Source organism: Mustela nivalis (genome assembly GCF_964662115.1).
Source record: "Mustela nivalis genome assembly, chromosome: 10".
Lineage (NCBI taxonomy): Eukaryota > Metazoa > Chordata > Mammalia > Carnivora > Mustelidae > Mustela > Mustela nivalis.
The window spans coordinates 43,751,046-43,776,701 of NC_139029.1; the positions used below are offsets into that span (position 1 = coordinate 43,751,046).

Below are 25,656 nucleotides of genomic sequence, written 5' to 3' on the forward strand. Positions count from 1 at the left end.
AATACTCCATAGGCTGAGTCACCTGTTGAAGCACTTGATATATATCTATTAAAATCTTTTTTAAAACCTTTGAAATTGGGATCACTCTTTATAATTTATTTCAGGAAAAAAGAAAAAAGCCCCGACTTCAAATGCTTTTGTGTTTTAATAACCATAGATTCAAATTTCAGTTTTGTTTGTTATGTATTTTTTGTGGGTGTTAAATGATCAGTGGGAAGGCTCTGTCTTCCAGTAACCACATGGTAAAGATGTCATCTTGAACAACATAGCATTTCATAGTTACAGGTTCTCCCTGATTAATATTTGCACTGTGCATACTTATAGGTAACAAACAAAAGAGAAAAACAGCTTGATTGCTTATAAGCTTTTTTCACAAAATCAAATTAAAGTCTCTGGTTAATGTGAAAGCTATTTTTGTTTCTGCTGAGTCATTAAGCTAATATTCTACATGTCAGTTAATAGTTATAGAGAAAGCTTTTGTAGAAAAATATTGCCTAGGTTTCCTTGAAGAATTAACTTTTGTCATACATTGTAGTTTCTATCTTTAGCTGTTATATTTTCTATTGATGCTATAATAAATTACAAAAACTTAGTGACTTAACACAAATTTATTATCTTACAGTTCTGTAAGTCAGAACTTCGGTGTTGTTTCTTCAGGTCACACAAGGCTTGAAAACCAAAGCACTGGTAGGGTTGGGCTCTGGGAAGTAGTCTGTTTCAAGGCTCTTTAAGGTTATGGGCAAAATTTAGTTCCACACTGCTGTGGGATAGAAGTCCCATTTCTTCTGTGGCTGTTGGCTAGGGCTCATTTGCAGCTTCTAGAGGGCACCATCATACCGAGGCCTGTGGTTCCCTTCATCCTTAAGGTTAGCAAAGGGGACTCATGTTTTGAATCTCTCCCACCTCTTCTGTCACTATATTTCTCTGACTGGGGAGCTGACTCTTCTGCTTTGCTCTTGGGATTTGAAGGGCCCCTGTGATTAAATTGGTCTCACCCAGATCATCTTTCGGTTTTAAGGTCAACTGGCTAGCAACCTTAATTTCATCTGTAAAGTCCCATTTGCTAAGTCACATGTTTACAGGAATAACACCAGGGCACAAGGACCACAGAGGGAAAAAAATCTGTCTACCATAGCCAGAGAATAGGAAGGAAAAGTACCTCAGACTAAAAGTAGAACTTCACACTAAGGGCTGCCTACGCTAGAGAATGGACAATGTAGATGTGAGTCTATGTACTTATAATGATACACCATTCATACTTATCTAAATGAAACTATCTAAAAAACATTGTACTCTAACCCTCATTAAAAACATATATAAGTAAAGATTTCAATTTGCTTAATGCAAACTTTAAAGATATTTGTTTTGATTAGTTAAAATGTTTTTCCTTTTTTCCTAAATTGCATGGGTATGGATGCTTATTATAGGAAGTTTGAAAAGAAAACGGATGTTGGAAGAAACTGAAGAAAATATCATTCCTACCCTTTAACAAGCACTTTCTAGGAGTGCCATTATATGGTCATTGTTTTCTCCCCCTTAGAATCTATGTTTTATTATTTTTTTTAAGATTTTATTTATTTGACAGAGTGTGCATGCACAAGCAGGGGGAGCCACTGAGGGGGAGAAGCAGGCTCCCTGCTAAGCAGAGAGCCTCAAATGGGCCTCAGTCCCAGGGTCTTGGGGTCATGACCTGAGCTGAAGGCAGATGCTTAACTGACTGAGCCACGCAGGTGCCCCAGAATCTGTGTTTAAATGTTCTTAAGATGTGCAGGAGAGGGCCTTGTCAAGAGAATGCTATGTCATCTTGGAAGAGCCAAGTGTTTCACAGAGATACTCAAAACGGGGAAGGGAGGGTGCCTGGGTGGCTCAGTTGTTAAGCATCTGCCTTCAGGCTCAGGTCATGATTCAGTGGTCCTGGAATCGACTTCTGTGTCGGACTCCCTGCTCCGCGGGAAGCCTGCTTCTCCCTCTCCAACTCCCTCTGCTTGTGTTTCCTCTCTCACTGTATCTCTCTCTGTCAAATAAATAAATAAAATCTTTTTTAAAAAAGGAGGAGGAAGGGAAGGTTTTATTGGTACACGTTTACAGGTGGCTGGAGGCCTGGCCCTATAAATGAATTGGAGTGTGCCCGTGTTAGCCTCTGTTAGGATCAAGTTCCTTTGAATGTTGTTATCTATTTATCTTTGTATATATTATACAATTATTGTATATAATATATACAAAGATATATTTTATACAAAATTTAAAAGTCCATCTTTAAGTATTATGCTAGGTTACGGTTTCTAGGAGACAGATGGCATCTGCTTGGGCAGCAGCGACATTACAGTGTTTACATTTAAAAACCTGGTACATTAGTGAGAAGTTTAGTTTAATGCCATGATTTAAAGAATGGAAGAAATGTAGCTGACATCAGTGAAATAGACCTATAACCACATTGATTATAGATAGAATCAATAGAAGCAGCTATTCTTCCAAAAAACCTATCCATATCAATCAATAGTAATTAGATACTAGCTTCTATTAGACCAAATGATTCATATTTTAAAAACAGAGAAAATATTCAATTTACCTATAATATCCCAGCCCTTCTTTCAGGTCTTAAGATTTGAATGTCAAAATCGTATTTTTGTTTCTAACATCTTCCAGCTACTGAAAGACCAGGTATTAAATAATAATTATACGGCATTACATACTAAGGATTTTAAGACATTTTTGTTTATATTTTGTTTATATATTATAGCCTGATAACAACACTGCGAAGTAGACAAGTTGAGTGCTTCTAGCCCTGTTTTACTGAGGAAATTGAGACTTGGAGCTGAGCTATTAAATTAGAACAAGAGACCCTGTGATGAGGTGACAAGAGTGATTCATGGTTTCTTACTCTTGGACAGGATTATTGCAAGAAAGGTCTTGGCTTAGCCTCTCACTTACCACCTTGCCCACAGGCCATACTTAGCCTAATCTACAGTGCACACTGTAACAGGTCTTTTCTTGCAGTATGGGAGAGGGCTACACTTGCACTGAGTAGCAGATTTAATTCAGAGGATGTCCAAGCAGAAATATATTCCCAGTCTTTGGTACCAGCCTTATCTCTCAAAAAAGAAATCTGAGTCATTCCCTAATTCTCTCTTCCACTTGTACTTCTAAAGATTTTATTTATTTTTGAAAGTGAGCAGGAGCAGAGGGGGAGGGGACAGAGGGAGAAGCAGTCTCGCTGCTGAGCAGGGAACCGGATGCAGGACTTGATCCCAGGACCCTGGGATCATGACCTGAGCTGAAGGCAGATGCTTAACTGACTGACCGATCCAGGTGCCCTGACATTCTCTCTCTTTACCACTTCTATTGGGGCTCCTATACTAGATAGTTCTATTGCTATCTTAACTTAAGGCTTTTTGTCTAGAATATTGCAAAAATAACTAGTTTCTTCAGTCTATCACCTGTGTTGCTGTGATAGTTTTTCTTCCTTCCTCTCTAAACATTGGATACTGCTTTCCTGCTTAAGATCTTTGTTTGGCTCCTCACTCTAAGGAAAAAGCCCAAATGAATTCTGTCATATTCTAGTTGCAACTTCTACCCCATTGCAGCTCTTGCCATCTCCCACCAGACACAGCATGGATTTTCCATCTGGGGGTGCCCCTTGTCCAGCGAACATACTTGCATATAAAGACTAAATTTCAGTGTCATTTTATCTGTAAAACATATCTTAATCTTGTAGGCATTTCATTCATATCTTGTTTGTTATCGCTGTTATTTATAATTTTGCCTATTTTCTTCTCTGAACTTTGAATACTTTGTTTTTTAAATTCTTAATTACCCTGTACTCATCATGGCAAGTACACTCCTTAATCTCCATCACCTATTTCACACATCCCCCCACCCACTTCCCTGCTGGTAACCATGAGTTTGTTCCCTAGTTGAAAGTCTGTTTCTTGGTTTGTCTCTTTTTTTTCCCCCTTCACTCATTTGTTTTTTTTTTCCTCAAATTTGAGTGAATTTGAGTGAAATCATATGGTATTTATCTTTCTTCGTTTTAGTTCACTTGGCATTATACTCCCTAGCATTATACACATCATTGCAGATGGCAAGATTTTTTTATTTTTTTGGCTGAGTAATATCCAACACACACACACACACACACACACACACCCCTTCCTTATGCATTCATTGGTTGATGGACATTGATGGACATTTGGGCTTCTTCCATAATTTGGCTGTTGGGTGCATGTATCCTTTGATTTAATGTTTTTGTTTTCTTGAGTAAATATCCAGTAGTGTGATTTCTGGGTAATATGGTAATTCTATTTTGAACTTTTTGTGGAACCTTCATACGGTTTTCCACAAGGGCTGCGCCAGTTTGCATTCCCACCAACAGTGCACAAGGCATCCTTTTCCCCTACATCCTTAACAACACCTGTTGTTTCTTGTGTTGTTGATTTTAGCTATTCTGACAGGTATGAAGTGATATCTCATTATAGTTCTGATTTGCATTTCCCTGATGATGAGTAATGTTGAACATGCTGTCATGGGTCTGTTGGCCATCTGTATGTCTTCTTTGGAGAAATGTCTGTTCATGTCTTCTGCCCATTTTTAAACTGGATTATTTGTTTTTGGTTTTGGGGGGGTGACTTTATTAGTTCTTTATGTATTCTAGATATCAACTTTTTTTAAGATTTTATTTATTCGACAGAGAGAGAAAGAGATCACAAGTAGGCAGAGAGGCAGAGTGGGGCGGGGGAGGCTCCCTGCTGAGGAGAGAGCCGGATATGGGGCTCTATCCCAGGCCCCTGAGATCATGACCTAGGCTGAAGGCAGAGGCTTAACCGACTGAGCCACCCAGGTGCCCCTGGGTATCAACTCTTCATCAGGTATGTCATTTGTAAATATCTTCTTCCATTCTGTAGGTTGCCTTTTTGTTTTTTTGAGTGTTTCCTTCACTGTGGAGAAGCTTTTTATTTTGATGTAGTCCTAATGTTTAAGTTTTGCTTTTGTTTCCCTTGCCCCAGTAACATATCTAGAAAAAAGTTGCTATGGCCAGTGTCAGAGAAAGTACAGCCTGTGCTCTCCTCTGGCATTTTTATGGTTTCAGGTCTCACATCTAGGTCCTTAATCCATTTTAAGTTTATTTTTGTGTATAGTATAAGAAGATGGTCCACGGGCACCTGGGTGGCTCAGTGGTTAAAGCCTCTGCATTCGGCTCAGGTCATGATCCCAGGGTCCTGGGATGGAGCCCCATATCAGGCTCTCTGCTCAGCAGGGAGCCTGCTTCCTCTTCTCTCTCTCTGCCTGCCTCTCTGCCTACTTGTGATCTCTGTCTGCCAAGTAAATAAAAAAAAAAAATCTTAAAAAAAAAATAATAAGAAGAAGATGGTCCAGTTTCTTTCTTTTGCATGTTGCTGTCCCAACACCATTTGTTGAAGAGACCATCTTTTTCCTGTTGGATGTTTTTTTCCTGCTTTGTAGAAGATTAATTGACCGTGTAATTGTTGGGTTTATTTATGGATTTTATATTCTTTTCCACTGATCTATGTGTCTGTTTTTTTATTCTTTGTTAAAATTCAATTTATTTAACATACACCTATTATTAGTTTTAGGGGTAGAATTCTGTGACTCATCAGTCGCATACAACAACTTCAGTTGCATACAACATACTAAGTGCCCTCCTTAATGCTTGTCTCTCAATTATCCCTTTCCCCATGCACCACCCCTCCCTTCCAACAACCCTCAGTTTGTTTCCTAGAGTTCAGTATCTCTTATGGTTTGCCTCCCTTTCTATTTTCATCTTATTTTACTTTTCCTTCCCTTCCCCTGTGTTCATCTGTTTTGTTTTTTTTTTTTTAATTCCACATGAATGAAGTCATCTGGCATTTGTCTTTCTCTGCCTGACTTATTTCATTTAGCATAATACCCTCTGGTTCCATCCACATTGTTGCAAATGGAAAGATTTCATTCTTTGATGAAATTTCATTCTTGATGGCTGAGTAATGTTCCATTGTATATATAGACCATATGTTTATCCATTCATCCATCAATGGACAATGGATGTCTGGGCTCTTTCCATAAGTTGGCTATTGTGGATTTTGTTGCTACAAATGTTGAGTTATATGTGCCCTATCGAATCACTATGTTTGTATCCTTTGGTTAAATACCTGGTAGTGCAATTGCTAGGTCATAGGTAGTTCTATTTTTAACTTTCTGAGGAGCCTCCATAATGGCTGCACCAGTTTGCATTCCTATCAAAAGTATAAGAGGGTTCCCCTTTCTCCACATCCTTGCCGACATCTGTCATTTCCTGAGTTAGTGATTTTAGCCATTCTGACTGATGTGAGGTGGTAGCTCATTGTGTGTGTGTATGTGTTTGTTTTTTTTTCCTACAGTGGTTTTGATTTTGTTTCCCTGATGCCGGGTAATATGGAGCATTTTTTCATATGTCTATTGGCCATTTGTCTTATTTGGAGAAATGTCTGTTTAGGCCTCTGCTCATATCTTGACTGGATTTTTTTGTTTTTGGGGTGTTGGCAATAAGTTGTTGATAAATTCTTTACAGATTTCTGGATACTAGCCCTTTATCTGATAAGACATTTGCATATATCTTTTCCCATTCCGTAGGTTCCCTTTTAGTTCTGTTGACTATTTTCTTTGCATTGAATGTGTGTAGCTTTTTTTTATCTTGATGGAGTCCCAATTGTTCATTTTTGCTTTTGTTTCTCTTGCGTTTGGAGACATGTCTACCAAGAAGTTGCTGTGGCTGAGGTCAAAGAGGTAGCTGTCTGTGTTCTCCTTTAGGATTTTGATGGATTCCTTTCTCACATTTAGGTCTTTTATCCATTTTGAGTTTATTTTTGTGTATGGTGTAGGAAAGTGGTCCAGTTTCATTCTTTGCATTTGGCTGTCCAGTTGTCCCAGCACTTATTTGTTGAAGAGACTTTTTTCCATTGGATATTCTTTCCTGCTTTCTCAAAGATTAGTTGACCATATAGTTGAGGGTCCATTTCTGGGCTCAATTTTCTGTTCTATTGATCTATGTGTCTGTTTTTGTGCCAGTACAATACTGTCCTGATGATGACAACTTTGTAATACAGCTTGAAGTCCAGAATTATGATGCCTCCGCTTTGGTTTTCTTTTTCAACATTCCTTTGGCTACTCAGGGTCTTTTCCGGTTCCATACAAATTTTAGGATTGTTTCTTCCAGCTTTGTGAAAAAAGGTGATGGTATTTTGATAGGGATTGCATTGAATGTGTAGATTGCTTTGGGTAGCATAGACATTTTAACAATATTTGTTCTTCCAGTCCATGAACATGGAATGTTTTTCCATTTCTTTGTATCTTCCTCAATGTCATTCATAAGTGTTCTATAGTTTTCAGAGTTCCTTTACCTCTTTGGTTTTTTGGTGCAGTTGTTAAATAGGATGGATTCCTTGGATTTCTCTTTTTTTGCATCATTGGTAGTGTATAGAAATACAACTGGCCTCTGTGTATAGATTTTATGTCCTGTGACTTTCTGAATTCCTGTAGCAGTAGTAGCAAACTTTTGCTGAAGTCTTTTGCATTGTCTATTTATGTATCTGTTTTGGTGTCAGTTTTTGTTACTGTTTTGTTATACTACAGCTTTGTAATATAATTTGAAGTATGGAATTGTGACGTCTCCAGCTTTGCTTTGCTTTTTCAAGATTGCTTTGGCTAATTGAGATCTTTTGTGGTTCCATACAAATTTTAGGATTGTTTTAGTTGTGTGAAAAATGCTTTTGGTATTTTGATAGGGTTTGCATTAAATGTGTAGTATTTTGGGTAGTATAGACATTTGGGTAGTATAGACATTTCAACATTATTTGTTCCTCCCATCCATGAGCATGGGATGTCTTTCCATTTCTTTATGTTGTCTTCAATTTCTTTGATGAGTGTTTCATAGTTTTCAGAGTACAGATCTTTTACCTCTTTGGTTAGATTTCTTCCTAGGTATCTTATTATTTTTGGTGCAATTGTAAATGGGATTGTTAATTTCTCGTTCTGCTGCTTCATTACTGGTGTATAGAAATGCTACAGATTTCTGTACATTGAATTTGTATCCTGTGACTTTATTGAATTTATCAGTTCTAGCAGGTTTTTTTGTGGACTCTTTTGGGTTTTCTATATATAGCACTGTATCATCTGCAAGTAGTGAAAGTTTTACCTCTTCCTTACTGATTTGAATGCCTTTTATTTCTTTCTTTTGTCTTATTGCGGTGTCCTTTAAAACCATTGTCTCTTTGATTTTCTGTTGATTTGTCTATTGATGTCAGTGGGGTGTTAAAAGTCCCTTGCTGTTATTGAATTGGTTAGTTTATGTTTTTTACTCACTGTTTTATGTATTTGGGTGATTCTGTGTTGGGTGCATAAATATTTATAATTATTGTAACTTCTCGTTGGTTAGTCCCCTTTATGATTTTGTAGTGTCCTTCTTTGTCTCCTGTTACAGTCTTTGTTTTTAGAGTCTATTTTGTCTGATAGAAGCATGACTGCCCTGGCTTTCTTTTGACATCAATTTGCATGATGTTTCTCCATCCTTCGCTTTGTATCTGCAGGTGTCTTTAAGTCTAAAATGAATCTGTTATAGGCAAGACATAGATAGGTCTTTTTTTTTTTTTTAAAGATTTATTTATTTGGATGAGGGGAGAGAGGGAGAGAGAATCCTGAAGCGGACACCCTGCTGAGTGAGGAGCCACACATGGGGCTCAGTTCCAGGACCCTGAGATAATGACCCAAGTTGAAATCAAGAGTGAGCAGGTTAATGGACTGAGTTTCCCAGGCACCCCAGGTCTTGGGTGTTTTTAAATTTTTTATTCATTCTGTGATCCTGTGCTTTTTGTTTAGTCCACTTACATTCAAAAAACTATTGATAGATATGTATTGCCATTTTATTACTTGTTTTGCCGTTGGTTCTGAAGATTTCTCTGATCCTTGTCTTTCAGAATTTGCTGGCTTTCTTTAGTGATATATTTGGATTTCTTTTCTTTTTTTTGCATATTTATTAGTTGCTTTTGATTTGTGGTAACCATTAGTTTTGTGTGTAATATCTGCGTAGGGGGTCTACATTACGTTGATTGTCATTTAAAGTTTGAACCCATTCTTGACCCCTTTCTTCCCCATGTTTTAGGTATTGTTGTCCTGCTGTACATCCTTCTATTTGTGAATTTCTTGACCAGTTTTTCACAGAAATATTCATTTTTACCACTTTTGTGTTTCCTACCTTCATATTGTCATTTTAGTCTTTCTGCTCAAAGAGTCCCCTTTAATATTTCTTGCAGGGCTGATTTAGTGGTCATGAACTCCTTTAGTGTTTGGGAAACTCTCTCCTCTATTCTGAATGATAGCCTTGCTGGTTAGAGAATTGTTGGCTACAGATTTTTTCCATTCAGCACTTTGCAAGCCAGAAGAGAATGGCATGATATATTCAAAGTTTCTATGAAAAAAAGTCCACTGATAGCCTCATGGGTTTCCATTGTATGTAAGTCTTTTGTCTTGCTGCTTTTACGAGCTTTAATTACATTATGTCTTGATATAGATCTGCTTTTGTTGGTGGTTCTCTGTGCCCATTTCCTTCCCCAGATTAAGGAAGTTTTCAGCTATTTCGTCAAATTCTCTACCTCCTTTTCTCTCTTTCTTCTGTGACTCCTAAAATATGACTGTTACTATGTTTGATGGAATCATTAAGTTCCCTAAGTCTGTTCTTGTTTTGTATATTTTTTCTTGTAGTCAGCTTGATTACTATCCCTGACTCTGTCTTCTAGGTCATTAATACATTCCTCTGCTTCCTCCAGCCTGCTGTTCATTCCACCAAGCCTATTTCTCATTTCATTTATTGAGTCCTTTATCCCTTCTGTGTTATTCCTTATCTCTGTGTTAAGGATCTCACTGATGTCCTCCACTCTTTTCTCAAGTCCTGTATCCTGATGATTTTTGCTTTATATTCTCTATCAGGAATGTTACTTGTATCTCTTCTGCTTAGATTTCCAACCATGGCTTGTCCTTTTATTTGGGACAGATTCTTCTAATCATTTTGTCTAAGTCTCTATGCCTGTTTCTGTATTAAGAAAGTCAGTTACATCTCCTGTTCTTGAGGGTAATAGCTTTAAGAAGAGGTTCTGTAGTGTCCTGCAGTATAGTATCCCCTGTTCCCCAGGCCTGGTGCTTCTGGGAGTGTCTCCAGAACTCTGGCTGGTTTATCTTCAGGCCAGTTGTCTGCAGAGGTTCTCTTTGCCTGTTGTGGGCTGTGGCCCTGGGCTGAATGTTGTGTATTTAACTAGAAATGAGACCTGTCACTGTTGCCACTGGAACTGAGGTCTCACAAAACTCCCAGGTTGGGAGATGGGATGTTGCCAGGGATTTGGGCTGGTCTTCTGGGGGATGAGGCTTGCTGCCCTACTGAGGCAAGCAGACTAGGAAAAGTAGTTCTTCCAAGCTTGGGTAGGTGGGGGGGACTTGGTGTAAGCAAGTTAGGTAGTGAATATGGAGCTGTGCTGGTTCCTGCAGGTAGCTCTGTGCTTATGCTGAGGGGTGCGGGAGAGAAATGGCTGTATCAGTTCCTTTGTCCCTGGAGGGGTCTTCCCTGAATGCTCTCCTGAGACATGCTTAGAGCTAAGCAACTAACCTCCCTACTGTGTGCCCCAGGTGCTCTTCAGATGGCTGTTTCCACACTGCTCCTGAGCTATCTGTCTCGCCCTTTCTCCAAGAGAAGCCCCAGTGTCCTCCATGCTCTCTCAGAGCCAAGCACACTGACCTTTAAAACTCCAGGCTTTAAGCCCTGCTGGAATTTGGCCCCACTCCCATTCCAAGCCACTTGCTCTGGAAATTCATCTTGCACTTTTTGACAAGACAACTGTGACTCTCTCCCCACCACAGAGGCCATGATCCATTTCTCTCCCAAGCTGTGTTTCCATATGTTCTACCTTCTTTGGTGTGGCCTCTTCTCTACCTTTAATTGTGGAATTTGTCCACTGGTCTTCAGATGGATTTCTGGGGTATTTAGGTTGATGCATTCGTGGGATGAAACAAGCCTAGAGTTCTTGTATTCTGCCATATTCCCCTGTCCTCTATGAATACTTCTGCTGCTTGGCTTTTATTGGTGAGTACCATTTGGAACATGAAAAAGAAGATAAAAGTACCTAGAAACTTAAAAAATAGTCTCACAGCAAACCCCAAGAGACTGTTAACTACAGAAAACAAACTGAGGCTTGCTGGAGGGGAGGTGGGTGGGAAGATAGCATGAAGGAGGGCACGTGCTGTAACGAGCACTGAGTGTTCTATGCAACTGATGAGTCACTGACCTCTGCCTCTGAAACATACACTGTATGTTAACTGAATCTAAGAAAAAATTTTTAAAAGACTCACAGTATAAAGAATGAGGTCATGGGACTAATTCCATCCCTTGAAGGCAAAGAACAGAGCAAAGGGGTGCCTGGATGGCTCGTTGGTTAAGCATCTGACTCAGTTTCAGCTCAGATGGTGATCTCATAGTTGTGAGATAGAGCTCTGTGTCAGGCTTCATGCTGAGTGTGGAGTCTGTTGGAGATTTTTCTCCCTCTCCCACTTGTGCTCTCTCTCTAAAATATACAAATCTTAAAAAAAAAAAAAATGAAGCAAAATTGTTCAGGTTTTCAGTGTTGAAAATGCCAACATTTTTAAAACAGCTGTATGCGCCCATAGTTATTTACAGCTCCATCTCATTTTTTCTTAGGTGTTCAGGCATAGAATTATTTTTCTTACTTTGGACAACAGGATGTTTTAAATTGACAGCATATGTATATTATTTAAATTGTGTTAAATATATTCAGGCTCTTCGTTTTGGAATAAATTACTATTTAGCATGCTGTTCCCAAAAGGAGCCAATATTGAACAGCATTGATATTTTTGATTAAGGATACTTATAGACTGAGCCATAATTACATTTTAAGATTATACCTTAAATCTGAGTATTTTAAAGACCTTGGTTACACTATTTACTTCTCAAGAAGTAAATTGCACCCAATTTAAATGCACAATATCTTCTGGAAATTATAAACATTCATGTGCTAATATTAGAAGGAAACTAACCATCTGCACAGCTGCCTAGGTGCCATAAGGCGTGATTTCCATCTTGGGCTATGGCTCACTAAAGAGATGCTCAAATGCTAACACACAGTGTTTCATACTCTCTTGAGTCAGCAGTGAAACAGAGACTGACGTAGACATTGAAAGATAACCATTTAGGAGTAAAACGAACATCTGAATATGGAGGGTTTGTTTTTCTCTTCTCCGTTTCCACAGATCCCCCATCCCATTTGACATGCCAACTGAACCTGAGGTGAGGCAGGTCTGAGCTCTCAGACTCGTCTTTACTAGTGCAGCCCCTGCCATTGGAGCTTGATCTTCCTAAGGTGACCAGCCTTGATGCCTGAGAAGACAGAAAAGTAGAGGCCAATGGAGTAATGAGTGGCAGATTTCTTACCCAGTTTGATCATTATACTCTGTAGAGAAGTCATAATGTACTCAGGAGACAAGAATAAAGTCTCTTCCAAAGTCATCCCTAAAACTTCCTAAATTAAAATAAATTCAGTAGTCTTCCTTTGAGACCAATGTACACAACAGTGCATTACGTTTTTTAGAATTCATGATTTGTAGTATAAAAGCAAACCACTTACTTGAAATCTAGATGTTCAATCAGTACATATCCATCTGTAGAAACAAAAGTCACCATTACTAATCTGAAAGTTATAGCCAGAATGCTGCAAGAATGCTTTGATATTTTTCTTTTAAACAGTGACATATTTTATGGGTGATAAGCCAGCAACTTACATTTGCCTTTGGAATTGCGACAAATCACTAGATTTTCTTCAGTGGTATCAATGACTTGCAGTTCTTCTCCAGGGGTTATTGGCAAATCGAATATTCCATTCCTTGAATTACTGGAACATGCCACTGCTGTGTTGATGACAGTAATCTCTTTGTCATACTGAAAGAAGAAATTACTAATCAGACTGTGTGTGCAGTTTTTATTCTAACAAAATTAATGGAGGATGTAAGATAGTAACCTCACACTCAAAATACTAAATATTAAATAACCTCTAAAGGAATAGGAAAATAGTAGTAAAATGCTACAATCTTACATTTAATTTGGCACAGTCATATTTTCAAAGTGTTTTCATACTTCTTATCTAGTTGTACCAGAATGAATTCCAGTGGATGAGATATTTATAACATGGGTATATATTAATTTCCATGGATGTTAAGTGTTCCAGTAATAAGGATACCACCCCACTCAGGAATGGGGAAGTTTAAAAAAGAGGGAAAGAAAAAACCTCCTTGTGTATAGCGCTTTAGAGTTTATAATGTCCTTACATACCTAGCATTTTTAAGTGGCCCTCTTTCTACTCTTCCTCTCTGGGTGGGCTTATATATAAAGTAGAAGGTATAGGGGGCAATTCCCACTCTTCTGGTGTAAGAGACAGGCATTTGTGAAAAAACTGATGAGAAATTCAATTTATGACCTTAAAGGAGGTTTTCTTCTGTATGATAAACTAGCCAGCCTATACAACTCTAGGTATATTACCTTCTAATGGACTGATATCTGTTGACTCAGAAAAAGTTCCACAATACAAAGCTTATATTTACAGATGTGTACTTAACCAAATTAGGGTGGCCAGACATCTCCCTCTGCTCAGGACAGTCTGCTTATATTTAGTGTCTCTACACATACTTAGAATTAGGATTAGGTATGCCTTTTTCCACTCTCAGAAATGTGCGGAGTTTGAATGATAAAATACATCATTCTATACCAAATGGGATCTGATCCACAAGATAGATTTTTCTTTTGTCTAACAAAGTGATAGCTTCCTCACTGTTTGATTTCTTACCCTTTTCCAGGCCATTGTTCATTATGAATACAGTGATTTCTTAAAATGAAAATTAATCAGGTCATTTTGCTTTTTGTCAAATTCTAAAGATTCTTCATTGCTTTCATGATGAGATCCACATTCTCAGCTTGACATTCAGGTTCTTTGGCATATGGTCATTTCCCATGCTCCCATTTCTGTCCCATTATGAAGTCACATCAAGCTATATGATGATCCTGAATATACCAGCTACCTTTTATACTTACCGGCCAATGCTCATGTGGTTTTCTCTGCCCAAAACACGTTTTTCCTCTTAAACCACTTCTCATGAAGACTTAAACAACAGCAAGGTATAATTTTCTGTTTAACTATACTTTGTATATACTCCTATTACAGTATTTAATAAACATATTATCTTAAAATGAAAATGGAAGATAGTTTTATTTAACCTTGTACTCTTTTTTTTTTTTAAGATTTTATTTATTTATTTGACAGATGGAGATCACAAGTAGGTAGAGAGGCAGGCAGAGAGAAGGGGGGAAGAAGGCTCCTCACCAAGCAGAGAGCCCGACGCGGGGCTCAATCCCAGAACACTGAGATCATGACCTGAGCCGAAGGCAGAGGTTTAACCACTGAGCCCCCCAGGCGCCCCGCAACCTTGTACTCTTAATGCCTAGCACAAATGAGGCACTAAACTTTTGTGATTTGAGCTGAATAAAATTACTAATGTGGCATAGTTTTTCTTTTCTTTTTTTTTTTTAAAGATTTTATTTATTTATTTGACAGAGAGAAATCACAAGTAGTCGGAGAGGCAGGCAGAGAGAGAGAGAGGGAAGCAGGCTCCCCGCTGAGCAGAGAACCCGATGCGGGACTCGATCCCAGGACCCTGAGATCATGACCTGAGCCGAAGGCAGCGGCTTAACCCACTGAGCCACCCAGGCGCCCCATGGCATAGTTTTTCTAATGATATATAAGGAAAAGTCACCACAGGTAATAAGGAAGAATGGAATCATACACATGAGATATGAGACAGTCACAAAATGAGAAAAGCATTAAATGGAATGTAAGGTCAATTCAGCAAGTAATTGTTACACTAATGCTTCTCAATTAATAATATCACAGTTGTGGGTGCCTGGGTGGCTCAGTGGGTTAAAGCCTCTGCCTTCGGCTCAGGTCATGATCTCAGGGTCCTGGGATCGAGTCCCGCATCAGGCTCTCTGCTCAGTGGGGAGCTTGCTTCCTCTTTTCTCTCTCTCTGCCTGCCTCTCTGCCTACTTGTGATCTCTCTCTGTCAAATAAATAAATAAAATCTTTATAAAAAATAATAATATCACAGTTGCAGTAAATAATTTCATATCATGGCTTCTAGATATAACAGCTCTAATCAGCTTTGGTCCAAAGCAAGAGTTATTAATGATTATGAGGGATTTGTGTATATTCTTTTTTAGTTCAGTCCAAAAACATTTTTGGACATTTACAAAGGTACTTTTATTCTGCTCTGCACATGGATATAAAGATAACCCTGTCCTCTAAGAGCTCATAGTTTAATTGGTGAACACATAATTGCCATAATGTTAATGCTTATGATAAGCTCAGATATAGAGGAATATAGAGGAAGAGGAATTTCCTTAATGAGAAATGTGGGTCAGTCTTCCTGGAGGAGAGGAGATGCCTTGATGGGTGTTGATAAGTGAATGAAAGCTAGTCAGATGGGGAAAAGTAGTAAGAGTATCACCAGGTAGTTGGAGCAGACCAAGTAAATGCCTGGAGGAAGGGAGTAGCAGGATAAGGACTGTAGTGGATGTTCACAGAAGGGACAGAACTGAAGAGTTTTTGCCAAAGCCTGAAGTGCAAGGTGAAGAACAGCAGGAAATAAAACCTGAAAGACAAGAAGTTATGAAATGAAGAGCTTTTTATATCATGTTAAGAAGCCTAATCTTGACCCATTTCATAATGGGGAGCAGTAGTGACGTGGAGAAATTCTGTGAGCAGAATGTCCACATTCTCTCTCTCAATCCAGTATCTGGGACCTGGGAGCTATTCAATATGTTTCTTAATTTTCATGGTGACAGTATATGAAATTATAAGGAAGGACTGTTTGAACCTTGGAATTGAGGAAATACTCCATGGATTCATAATGACAGAAGAAGTTAAGAAACTTCAGATACTGCTTCCTTCATTCACTTGTTTCATTTGTTTATCTCGTCATTCAGTCACTCACTGAATTCTATGTGTCCAGATATGTCAGGAGGTAGGAGCAAACTTGAATGAGACAAAATCTTTACTCAGACAGTACTTGAGTTTAGCTCAGAATACACACACATACACAGGCTGTGTTATAAACAGACCAGTGTTAGAACAGATATGTGTTTAACAGATAAAATGTGCTTAATTACTTTCCCAAGAAGAGTGGGTGACAGTTGAACAGAGCCTTAAGATTAACTTAGTTTTTCCAGACAGAGGGGATAGCAGGTATAAAGGCATGATAATATAAGAATGCATCAGGAAAAAACGTTATCAGCTGTTTAGTTTGGGTCCTATCTATCCCAGAGGCAGAGGTGCAACACTTGTAGGATCTTTAGTAATATTAAAAGCTAGGAATTTCTGTTTATAACTTTTACCTTCAGAGGAGAACATACCTCAAATTGTTCTCTAAAACGTTTTTCTTCTTTTTCCATCCTCATCTTTTCTAAGTTTTGCTTCTTGGTTCGGAAGAAATTTCTAGAACATAGAATGGCAAGAAATATGCAGGTCAGGTTAAGTGTACCATAATAAAACTCTTAAGTTCCCAAATCTGTAAACTCATGCTACTTCAGGATAAATTCAGGTATAATTTTGTATGTATATACTTTTATATAAAATCATATATATATATATATATATATATATATATATATATATGGGTATTTGTAGATGATTATGTACATAACACATATTTCGAGTAGAGTGTCAGAACAGTTGAACAACATAAGTAATACCAATTGCTTTTTCCTGTAGTTAAAAAGGCTGTGTGGGCACCTGGGAGGCTCAGTTAATCATCTGCCTTCAGCTCAGGTCATGATTCCAGTGTCCCGGGATCAAGCCCCACATCTGGCCCCCTGTGAAGCAGGAAGTCTGCTTCTCCTCTACCTCTCCACCCACCCTGCTCGTGCTTTCTTTCTCTCTCAAATAAATAAATGAAATCTTAAAGTAAAAATGTTGTGGGTTTTTTTTAATACCAAGATAATAATTAGGGATAAAATGAAATTGGGTAAGCAATTTAAGTTAAACAAAAAACTCCTCTGAATCAGGATTCAAAGTATAATTAGCTTGTTCAAAAAATCATAAATCTTTGTACTTCAATCAGAGAACTGTTCTATTTGCTGAATGGTTCTGGAGAAGATTAAGAAAGTAAAGTAAGATACCACAAAATAAGTGCAAAATTGTCAGCACGTAAAAGTTGATAGATAACCCTACAGCAGAGGCCGATTACACTCTTAATCCTCCCTTTTCTTCCTTCCTATTCTTCACATGGGGGTTGGTGCTTTTGTAGCAGTTCAATATATTGACAGAAGGAAAAAAGCAAGTCCTGTTAGTTTTATTCAGAAATGTCTCCTACATCTTTTTTATTCTGTCTCAAGATTATAGCCACTGCCACATTTTCACTTCTTACCTCAGATACCTCTTCCTCTTGCCTCTCCTTCCTCATCTGCATACTTGCTTCCAGAGCCATCTTTCTAAAATGTAATTGATGTCACGCTTTTGCTTAAAACTTTGTCTCTAGTGCCCACAAGATAAAGTCAAATTCCTTAGCGTGATACACATGGCATTTTATAAGCTAGCCCCAATCTACCTTTCAAGCTTCTCTCTCTCCCTCTCTGTCTCTTTCACACACACACACACACACACACACACACACACACACACACACACATCTATGTTAGAACATCTTAGAAAGTGGGCTATCGTTTCTATGCCTTTGTAGCTGGGATATCCTTCTCCAACTTCTCTGAAAATTTGTCGTTTTTGTTTCATAAAAAGATTATAAAAGGGTTGAACTAACCTAGAATGCATTTCTTACTGGTGGAACATGTTATGGCAGAAACCATTTTAAGGGGTACCTGGGTGGCTCAGTGGGTTAAAGCCTCTGCCTTCGGCTCAGGTCATGATCCTAGGTCCTTGGATTGAGCCCCACATTGGGCTCTCTGCTCTGTGGGGAGCCTGCTCCCCCCCCCCCCGCCTGCCTCTCTGCCTACTTGTGATCTCCGTCAAATAAATAAATAAAATCTTAAAAAAAAAAAAAACATTTAAAAGGAACAAAAAGCACTTAAAATTGATATAACAATCTACAGGAATATGATAGCTCCAATATCACATTTCAAAATTTGCCATATTTTAAAACTTATCCAGTTGAAAGTAAAAGTAAACTATAATATCAGTTTGTTATAAGAAAAAAAGCACTAGGGGCACCTGGGTGGCTCAGTGGATTAAGGCTCTGCCTTTGGCTCAGGTCATGATCCCAGGGTCCTGGGATTGAGCCCCGCATCGGGCTCTCTGCTCTGCGGGGAGCCTGCTTCCTCTTCTCACTCTCTCTGCCTGCCTCTCTGTCTACTTGTGATCTCTGTCAAATAAATAAATAAAATCTTTAAAAAAGAAAAGAAAAGAAAAAAAACACTAGAAAATTGTTTCCTGAAAGACGTATGTGTACATTGAAATACTAAACTTATTTTTTTCTGGAGAAGTGTCAAAAATTTCATGGATATTTTCTCTCTTGAAATTCTGTTTTGGTATGCTATATAAAATTATGAAGTTTAGGGTGGGAAGATGCTTTGTAGTCTACATCTTTTGAACTTGGGGAAAGTAAATTACATCAAGTCTAAACCCAAAGAAAATAAGGTTATGGGAAAGGCCATCCTGTGCCATCCCCTGTGTTTAAATATGTTATAGACAGTTGTCTGATTTCTTTTGGGCTTCCCCTTTAAAACTTTTCTAAACAGGTTTCCCAGACCAGACGGACCACACAGTGTTCCCAGTTCAATGGCTATTTAAACAAGGATTTCCCCAAGACAACTGTTAAAAGTATCTCAGATCCTGTGCCCTGTGCTCCAGAGCACAGATCACATAGTAACCACCTGAGACAGTAAAAACAGCACCTCCTGCAACAGTCAGCTGGAAACTTGAATCACAAGAATGAAGGTTTGATCATGAGTTGATAAAACATTCTTTTTTAAATTCTAACATTAATATAGTCATAACTAAAATTGTGTTTTAGGGAAATTAGTATTGTTATATGATCATATTTCTCAAAGTTTAAGTTCCAACTGGTGTATTATTTAAATTCCATCTATAGGGGAAAAGTTCATACAGCCTAAAAGAAGACAAAGTTTTTTCATCACTTGATAATGGCTGGCTTAAAATCTTTCCTACTCCCTATCTATCAAAGTCTGGATGATGACAAGAGAAATGTGTGTGGCACTTTACATTTTCTTTTTTTTCTTTTTTCTCTTTTAATCCTTTCAACTATAGTGAGGTAGGTGCTATTATTCTCATTTTATAGATCAGGAACTTGACAAATTTAATGACTTGCCTAAAGTCACACAGCTCTAAGAGGTATAAATTTCAGCAGATTAGCAGTAATCTAAGTATACCTGTGCTCCTACCTTTCTGATTCTTCAGCACCTTTTCTCTCTTTCTTTTCCTTTGCCATCAAAAACTTTGGTTTCCAAGTTTTTAGTTTATTTTCATCTCTAAGGAGAAAGACATTTTGAGCAAGTAAATATTTAATTGAAACTTTTATGGAAACATCAGTACTTTTTGGACAATAAGGCTTTATTTTAAAAAAGTTAAAACATCACCTAGAAGTATATTTGGATAATCCATGTCAAGATCAGGTTGTATATATCTTAAGCTTTGTAATATATCATCTTTGTGGTAACCACTAAACGCTGCTATTGTGGCTGTATTTACAAAAACAAGTGGCCAGCTGTTTTGGCCCATAGACCATAGTTTGCTGACCCCTGATGTGTGGTGATCCAAATTTGAAACCAGAAGCAAGATCAACCTGCTTATAATCACATTTCCCCTCCTGAGCCTCAGTGTCTTTGCCTCTAAAACAGGAATAATATTAACCACTACCTTGAGATCAGATAAATCTAGTGTTTAGCACTAGCAGAAAAGGATTGAGGGAGGAGCTGGGGAAGGCAGAGTAGGAAGACCCTAAGCTCACCTTGTCACATGGATCACCTTAGATAACATCTACATAAGTGTAAATAACCCAGAACATAATTTGAAGACTGACAGAACAGACTTCACAGCTAAACATAAAGAAAAACCCATACTGAAGAGTGTAGGCAGGTCAGAGTCACTGTAGGGAACTAAACAGACCCTTAGGACTGTACACAGGAGGGAGGGATGCTATAGGCATGGAGAAAAGAAAGAAACAGACACTCCAGGCAATAGGGAAGTTGAACCCACACCCCAATATTTGGCTTTAAAAACCAGAGAGGCTAAATTTCATGAGTTCTTAAAATCAGTGGGGCTTAATATCTGGAACTTCAAAAATCAGCAGGCTCAATCTGGGAGAACCAAAAGGACTAGAGTAAGTGGAGTCCTTGCCCTTAAAAAGAAAGCAAAACAAACAGCTCCAAGGAGATATAGGCTAGAAGCAGCAGTTTGAAAAATGCCTAGGGCAAGCAGGAGGGAGAGTTGTTTATCAATATCTGAACAGGCACTGGAGGGATAAGAATCTTCTCCAGAAACAAAGAAGCAGGCAGGCATCATTTCCTCCCCTGCCCCCTAGCTTTGACACCACTGGGAACCAGTGCTGTGAACACTCTCCACCTAGCTTGCTAACACCACTCACCTGCCCCCATGCACTTTTGGGGATCCATCCCCTCCAACCTCTCCTACCTCACCCTAGAGGTTGCAGGTCCCCTCCCATGGCGCAAGGGGGGAGACCTTGCTGGCACTGCACCTACCCTTCTCCTGTGAACATGCCCCCCACCCCCCATATGCACTTGGCTGAAGCCTGGCAGTGTGCAAACAGCCCCGGCAGGGCCATCACCACTGCAGGGTGATTCCTTTTCCAGGAGAGGGAAAGATAGTCATACACAGAGGTCAGACTGTGGCTCCAGCAGTGTCCTGAGGGCAGACATCTGGTCTGGCTGCAGGTCCCATCCACCAATGAAAGCTTCTTAGGGAACAATACAGGGAAATTGCCCTGCAATTGAGTGCTACTGCACCTCTGGCAAATACCTGGTCTGAGTCATCTCAAACCCAAGGCAGTTTCAGACTGGCCCACTAGTAACACAGGGACCAAACCCTGCCTGCAACAGGTTAGAGAGCCATTGGGATGACTAAAGGCCAGTGTGGCTCAGCCACAATAGCAAGAGCCACACAACACACATAGGAGAGATTCCAGAAGCACCAGGTTCTGGTGAACAGGGGACACTACATTGCAGGATACTATAGGACTTCTTCATAACGCTCCTACTTTCAAAAATAGGAGATGTAGGTGACTTTTGTAACACAAAAACACACAAAGAGTTAGACAATGTAGGAGACAGAGGAATTGTCCAAAATGAAAGAACAGGACAAAATCAAAGCAACAGACCTAAGCAAAATGGAGATAAATAGTATGCATGGTAGGGAATTTAAAGTAATGGTCATAAAGATACTAGACTAGAGAAAAGAGTGGAAGACCTCAGTGAGACCCTTTACAAAGAGAAAACAAGACAAAAAAAAAATCAGAGATGAAGAACTCAATAACTGAAGTTAAAAATACACTAGATGGAGGGGCATCTGGGTGTCTCAGTTGGTTAAGCATCATACTCTTGGTTTTGGCTCAAGTCATGATCTTGTGGGTGGTGAGAGCCAGCCCCACTTCAAGCTCTCTGCTCAGTGTAGAGTCTACTTGAGATTCTATCTCTATTCCTCCCCTGGCTCATGCTCTCTCTCTCAAATAAATAAATAAAATCTTTTTAAAAATAAACTAGATGGAATAAAGGGTTAACTAGAGTAAGTGGAATAACTGATTAGAGACCTGGAGGACAAAGTAATGCAAAGGAATTAAGCTGAATAGGAGAGAGACCACCACCACCACCAACGACAACAACAAAAATGGAAAGAGACTTAAGGAATTCAGTGACACCATCAGATACATTAACATTCACTTTATAGGGATCCCAGAAGGAGAAGAGAAAGAAAGGGGGGCTGAAAATTTATTTGAAGAAATGATAGCTGAAAAATTCCAGAATCTGGAAAAGGAAACACATTCAGAGCCAGGAGGTACAGCAAGTTCCCAACAAAATCACCCTAGGAGGTCCACACCAAGACACATACTGATTGAAATGGCAAAAAGTAGTGATGAGAGAATTTTAAAAGCAGCAAGAGAAAAGAAAACAGTTACATACAAGTGAAACTCCATAAGTTTATCAGCTGATTTTTCAGCAGAAATTTTGTAGGCCAGAGGGGAGTGAAATGATATCTTCAAAGTGCTGGAAGAAAACAACAACAACAACAACAACAAAACAAAACTCCCCAGAAACCCTGCCATCAAGAATACTCTATCCAACAAGGCTATCATTCAGAATAGAAGGAGAGATGAAGAGTTTCCCAGACAATTAAAAGTTAAAGAAATTCATGACCACAAAATCAATTTTACAAGAGAGATTAAAGAAGATTCTTTGAGTGGAAAGGAAAGACTTTATGTAGGAGTAAGAAAAATAGGAAGCATAAAAGCAATAAAAATATCTATAAAAATTAGTCAAGGGATTCACAAAATAAGAGGATGTAAGGTATGACATCATATACCTAAACTGTGGGGAGAAAAGGAGTAAAGAATGGGTTCAAACTTAAGCAAACATTAACTTATAACAGACTTCTATATGCAGAAGATGTTATACATAAATCTAATGGTAACCATATATAAAAAACCAATAATAGATATGCAAAGAATAAAGAGAAAGGAATCTAAATCTATCATTAAATAAACCAGCAAACTGTGAGACAAGAGAGCAAGAGAAGAACAGAGAAAAACTACCAAAACAACCACAGAGCAAGTAACAAAACTCTAATAAATATATACCTATCAGAAATTACTTTGAATGTAAATGGACTAAACACTCCAATCAAAAGATACAGGGTGACAGAATAGATAAAAAAGCAAGACCCATCTATATGCTGCCAACAAGAGACACTTTAAACTTAAAGACACCTACAGATTGATTATAAAGGGATGGGAAGGCATTTTTCATGCAAATGGAAGTGAAAAGAAAGTCATGGTAGCAATGCTTTTATCACAAAAAATAGACTTTAAAACAAAAACTGTTACAAGAGACAAAAAAAGATACTATATACTCAAGAGAATGATTCAACAAGAAGATATAACAATTGTAAATATTTATACATCCAACATGGGAGCACCCAAATACATGAAAAAGGTAATAACAAATGTAAAGAAAGTAACTGACAGTAATATAATGGTAGGAGACTTTAACATCCCACTTACATCAATGGACAGATCATCTAAACCGAAACAACAAGGACACTGTGGCTTTGAATGATACATTGGATCAGATGGATCTAAGAACATTCCATCCTAAAACAGCAGAATATAATTCTTTTCAAGTGGACAAGGAACATTCTCTGGAATAAGTCACATATTAGGTCACAAAACAAGCCTCAATAAATTAAAAAAAAATCAGTCAGACCATGTGTCTTCTGATCATGACACTATGAAACTAGAAGTCAACTACAAGAAAAAAAAATCTAAAAAGAACACGCATACATGAAGGTTAAATAACATACTACTAAACAATGAATGGGTCAGCCAAGAAATCAAAGAGGAAATCAAGAGATATATGGAGAGAAATGAAAATGAAACACAAGGGTTTAAAATCTTTGGGATGCAGCAAAGCTATTCTAAGAGGGAAGTCTATAGCCACACAGGTCTACCTCAAGAAGCAAAAATCCCAAATGACCCAACCTTACACATGAAGAAGCTAGAAAAAGAACAAAGAAAATCCAAACCAGTAGAAAGAAATAATAAAATCAGAGCAGAAATAAGCAATATAAAAATTAAAAATAATAGAAAAGATCAATAAAACCAGGAGCTGCTTCTTTGGAAAGATCCATGAAATTGATAAGAACTTCAGCTAGACTCACGAAAAGAGAAGACTCAAACAAAATCAGAAAAAAAGAGAGGAGAAATAACAACAGATACCACAGAAATGGAAAGGATTATAAGAGAATATTATGAAAACATATAACCTACCAAAATTGAATCAGGAAGAAATAGAAAATTTGTACAGACTGATTACCAGCAATGAAATTGAATCAATAATCAAAAAATTCCCAAGAAACAAAGCCCAGGAACAGAAAACTTCACAGGTAAATTCTATTAAACTTGCAAAGAAGATTTAATACCCCTTCTTCTCAAGTTATTCCAAAAAATAGAAGAGGAAGGAAAGCTTCTAAATTCCTTCTATGAGGTCAGCATTATCCTTATTCCAAAACCAGATAAAGACACATCAATAAAAGAAAACTACAGGCCAGTATCTCTGATGAACATAGATACAAAAATCCTCAACAAAACAGTATCAAACCAAATCCAACAATATATTTAAAAAATCACTCACCACGATCAAGTGGGATTTGTTCCTGGGATGCAAATGTGGTTCAATATTCACAAATCAATCAACATGATATGTCACATCAACAAGAGAAAGGATAAGAACCATATGATAATTTTAATAGATGCAGGAAAAAAAATTGACAAACTACAACATCCGTGCATGATAAAAACTTTCAACAAAGTTGGTTTAGAGGGAACATACCTCAACATAGTAGAGGACATAACCAAAAAAAGCCCACAACTAACATCATCCTCACTGGTGAAAAACTGAGAGCTTTCCTCCTAGGATCAGAAATAAGGCATATATGTCCGTTCTCACCACTTCTATTCAACATAGTACTGGCAATCCTAGCCACAGCAATCAAAGAAGAAAAAAGAAATAAAAAGCATCCAAATTGGTAAATAACAAACTTACACTATTTGCAGGTGATCTGATTCTCTATACAGAAAACCCAAAAGACTCCACCAAAAAAACTACTAGAACAGATAAATGAATTCAGTAAGGTTGCAGAACATAAAATCAATATAAAGAAATCTGTTACACCTCTATACACTAATAATGAACCAGCAGAATGAGAAATTAAGAAAGGAATTCCACGTATAATTGCACAAAAAATAATCTAGGAATAAACTTAACCAAAAAGATGAAAGACCTATAATTTGAGATCTACAAAACACTGATGAAAAAAATTGAAAATGACACAAATGAATGGAAAGATATCCCATGCTCATGGATTGGCATAATCAATATAGTTGAAGTATCCACACTACCCAAAGAAATTTAGAAATTTAATGCAGTTCCTATCAAAATACCAATATCGTTTTTCACTGAACTGGAACAGACAATCCTTAACTTTGTATGGAACCATAAAGGACCCTGAATAGGCAAAGCAATCTTTAAAAAGATGAACAAACTGGAGTCATCACAATCTCAGATTTCAAGATATACTACAAAGCTATAGAAATTAAAACAGTATGGTAGTGGCACAAAATAGACCCAGATCAATGGAATAGAATAGAAAATCCAGAAATAAACTCACAATTATATGGTCAATTAATCTTTGACAAGGAAGCAGAAATATGCAATGGGGAAAAGTGTATTTAACAAATGGTATTGGGAAAACCAGATAACTACATGCAAAAGAATGAAACTGGACCACTTTCTTATACTACACACAGAAATAAACTCAAAATAGTATA

The 25,656-nt window shown here is 37.9% G+C and overlaps 1 protein-coding gene across 6 annotated transcripts in view; it reads right to left on the minus strand.

The window, feature by feature from the left end:
* The window catches only part of FYB2 (FYN binding protein 2), a 167,043-nt gene that overhangs the window by 32,313 nt on the left and 109,074 nt on the right, over nucleotides 1-25,656 (minus strand). For 4 of the 6 annotated variants that reach the window (XM_082688110.1, XM_082688108.1, XM_082688105.1 and 1 more), the window contains 5 exons: nucleotides 19,484-19,570; nucleotides 16,484-16,565; nucleotides 12,808-12,964; nucleotides 12,654-12,687; nucleotides 12,198-12,406 (listed from right to left, as the gene is read on the minus strand). In XM_082688110.1, the coding sequence (XP_082544236.1) occupies nucleotides 12,385-12,406; nucleotides 12,654-12,687; nucleotides 12,808-12,964; nucleotides 16,484-16,565; nucleotides 19,484-19,570 (382 nt within the window). In that variant the 3' untranslated portion in view covers nucleotides 12,198-12,384. Of the gene's footprint in view, nucleotides 1-589; nucleotides 11,592-12,197; nucleotides 12,407-12,653; nucleotides 12,688-12,807; nucleotides 12,965-16,483; nucleotides 16,566-19,483; nucleotides 19,571-25,656 lie in introns of those variants that run through there. The other 2 variants (XM_082688106.1, XM_082688107.1) reach the window with 2 other exon arrangements.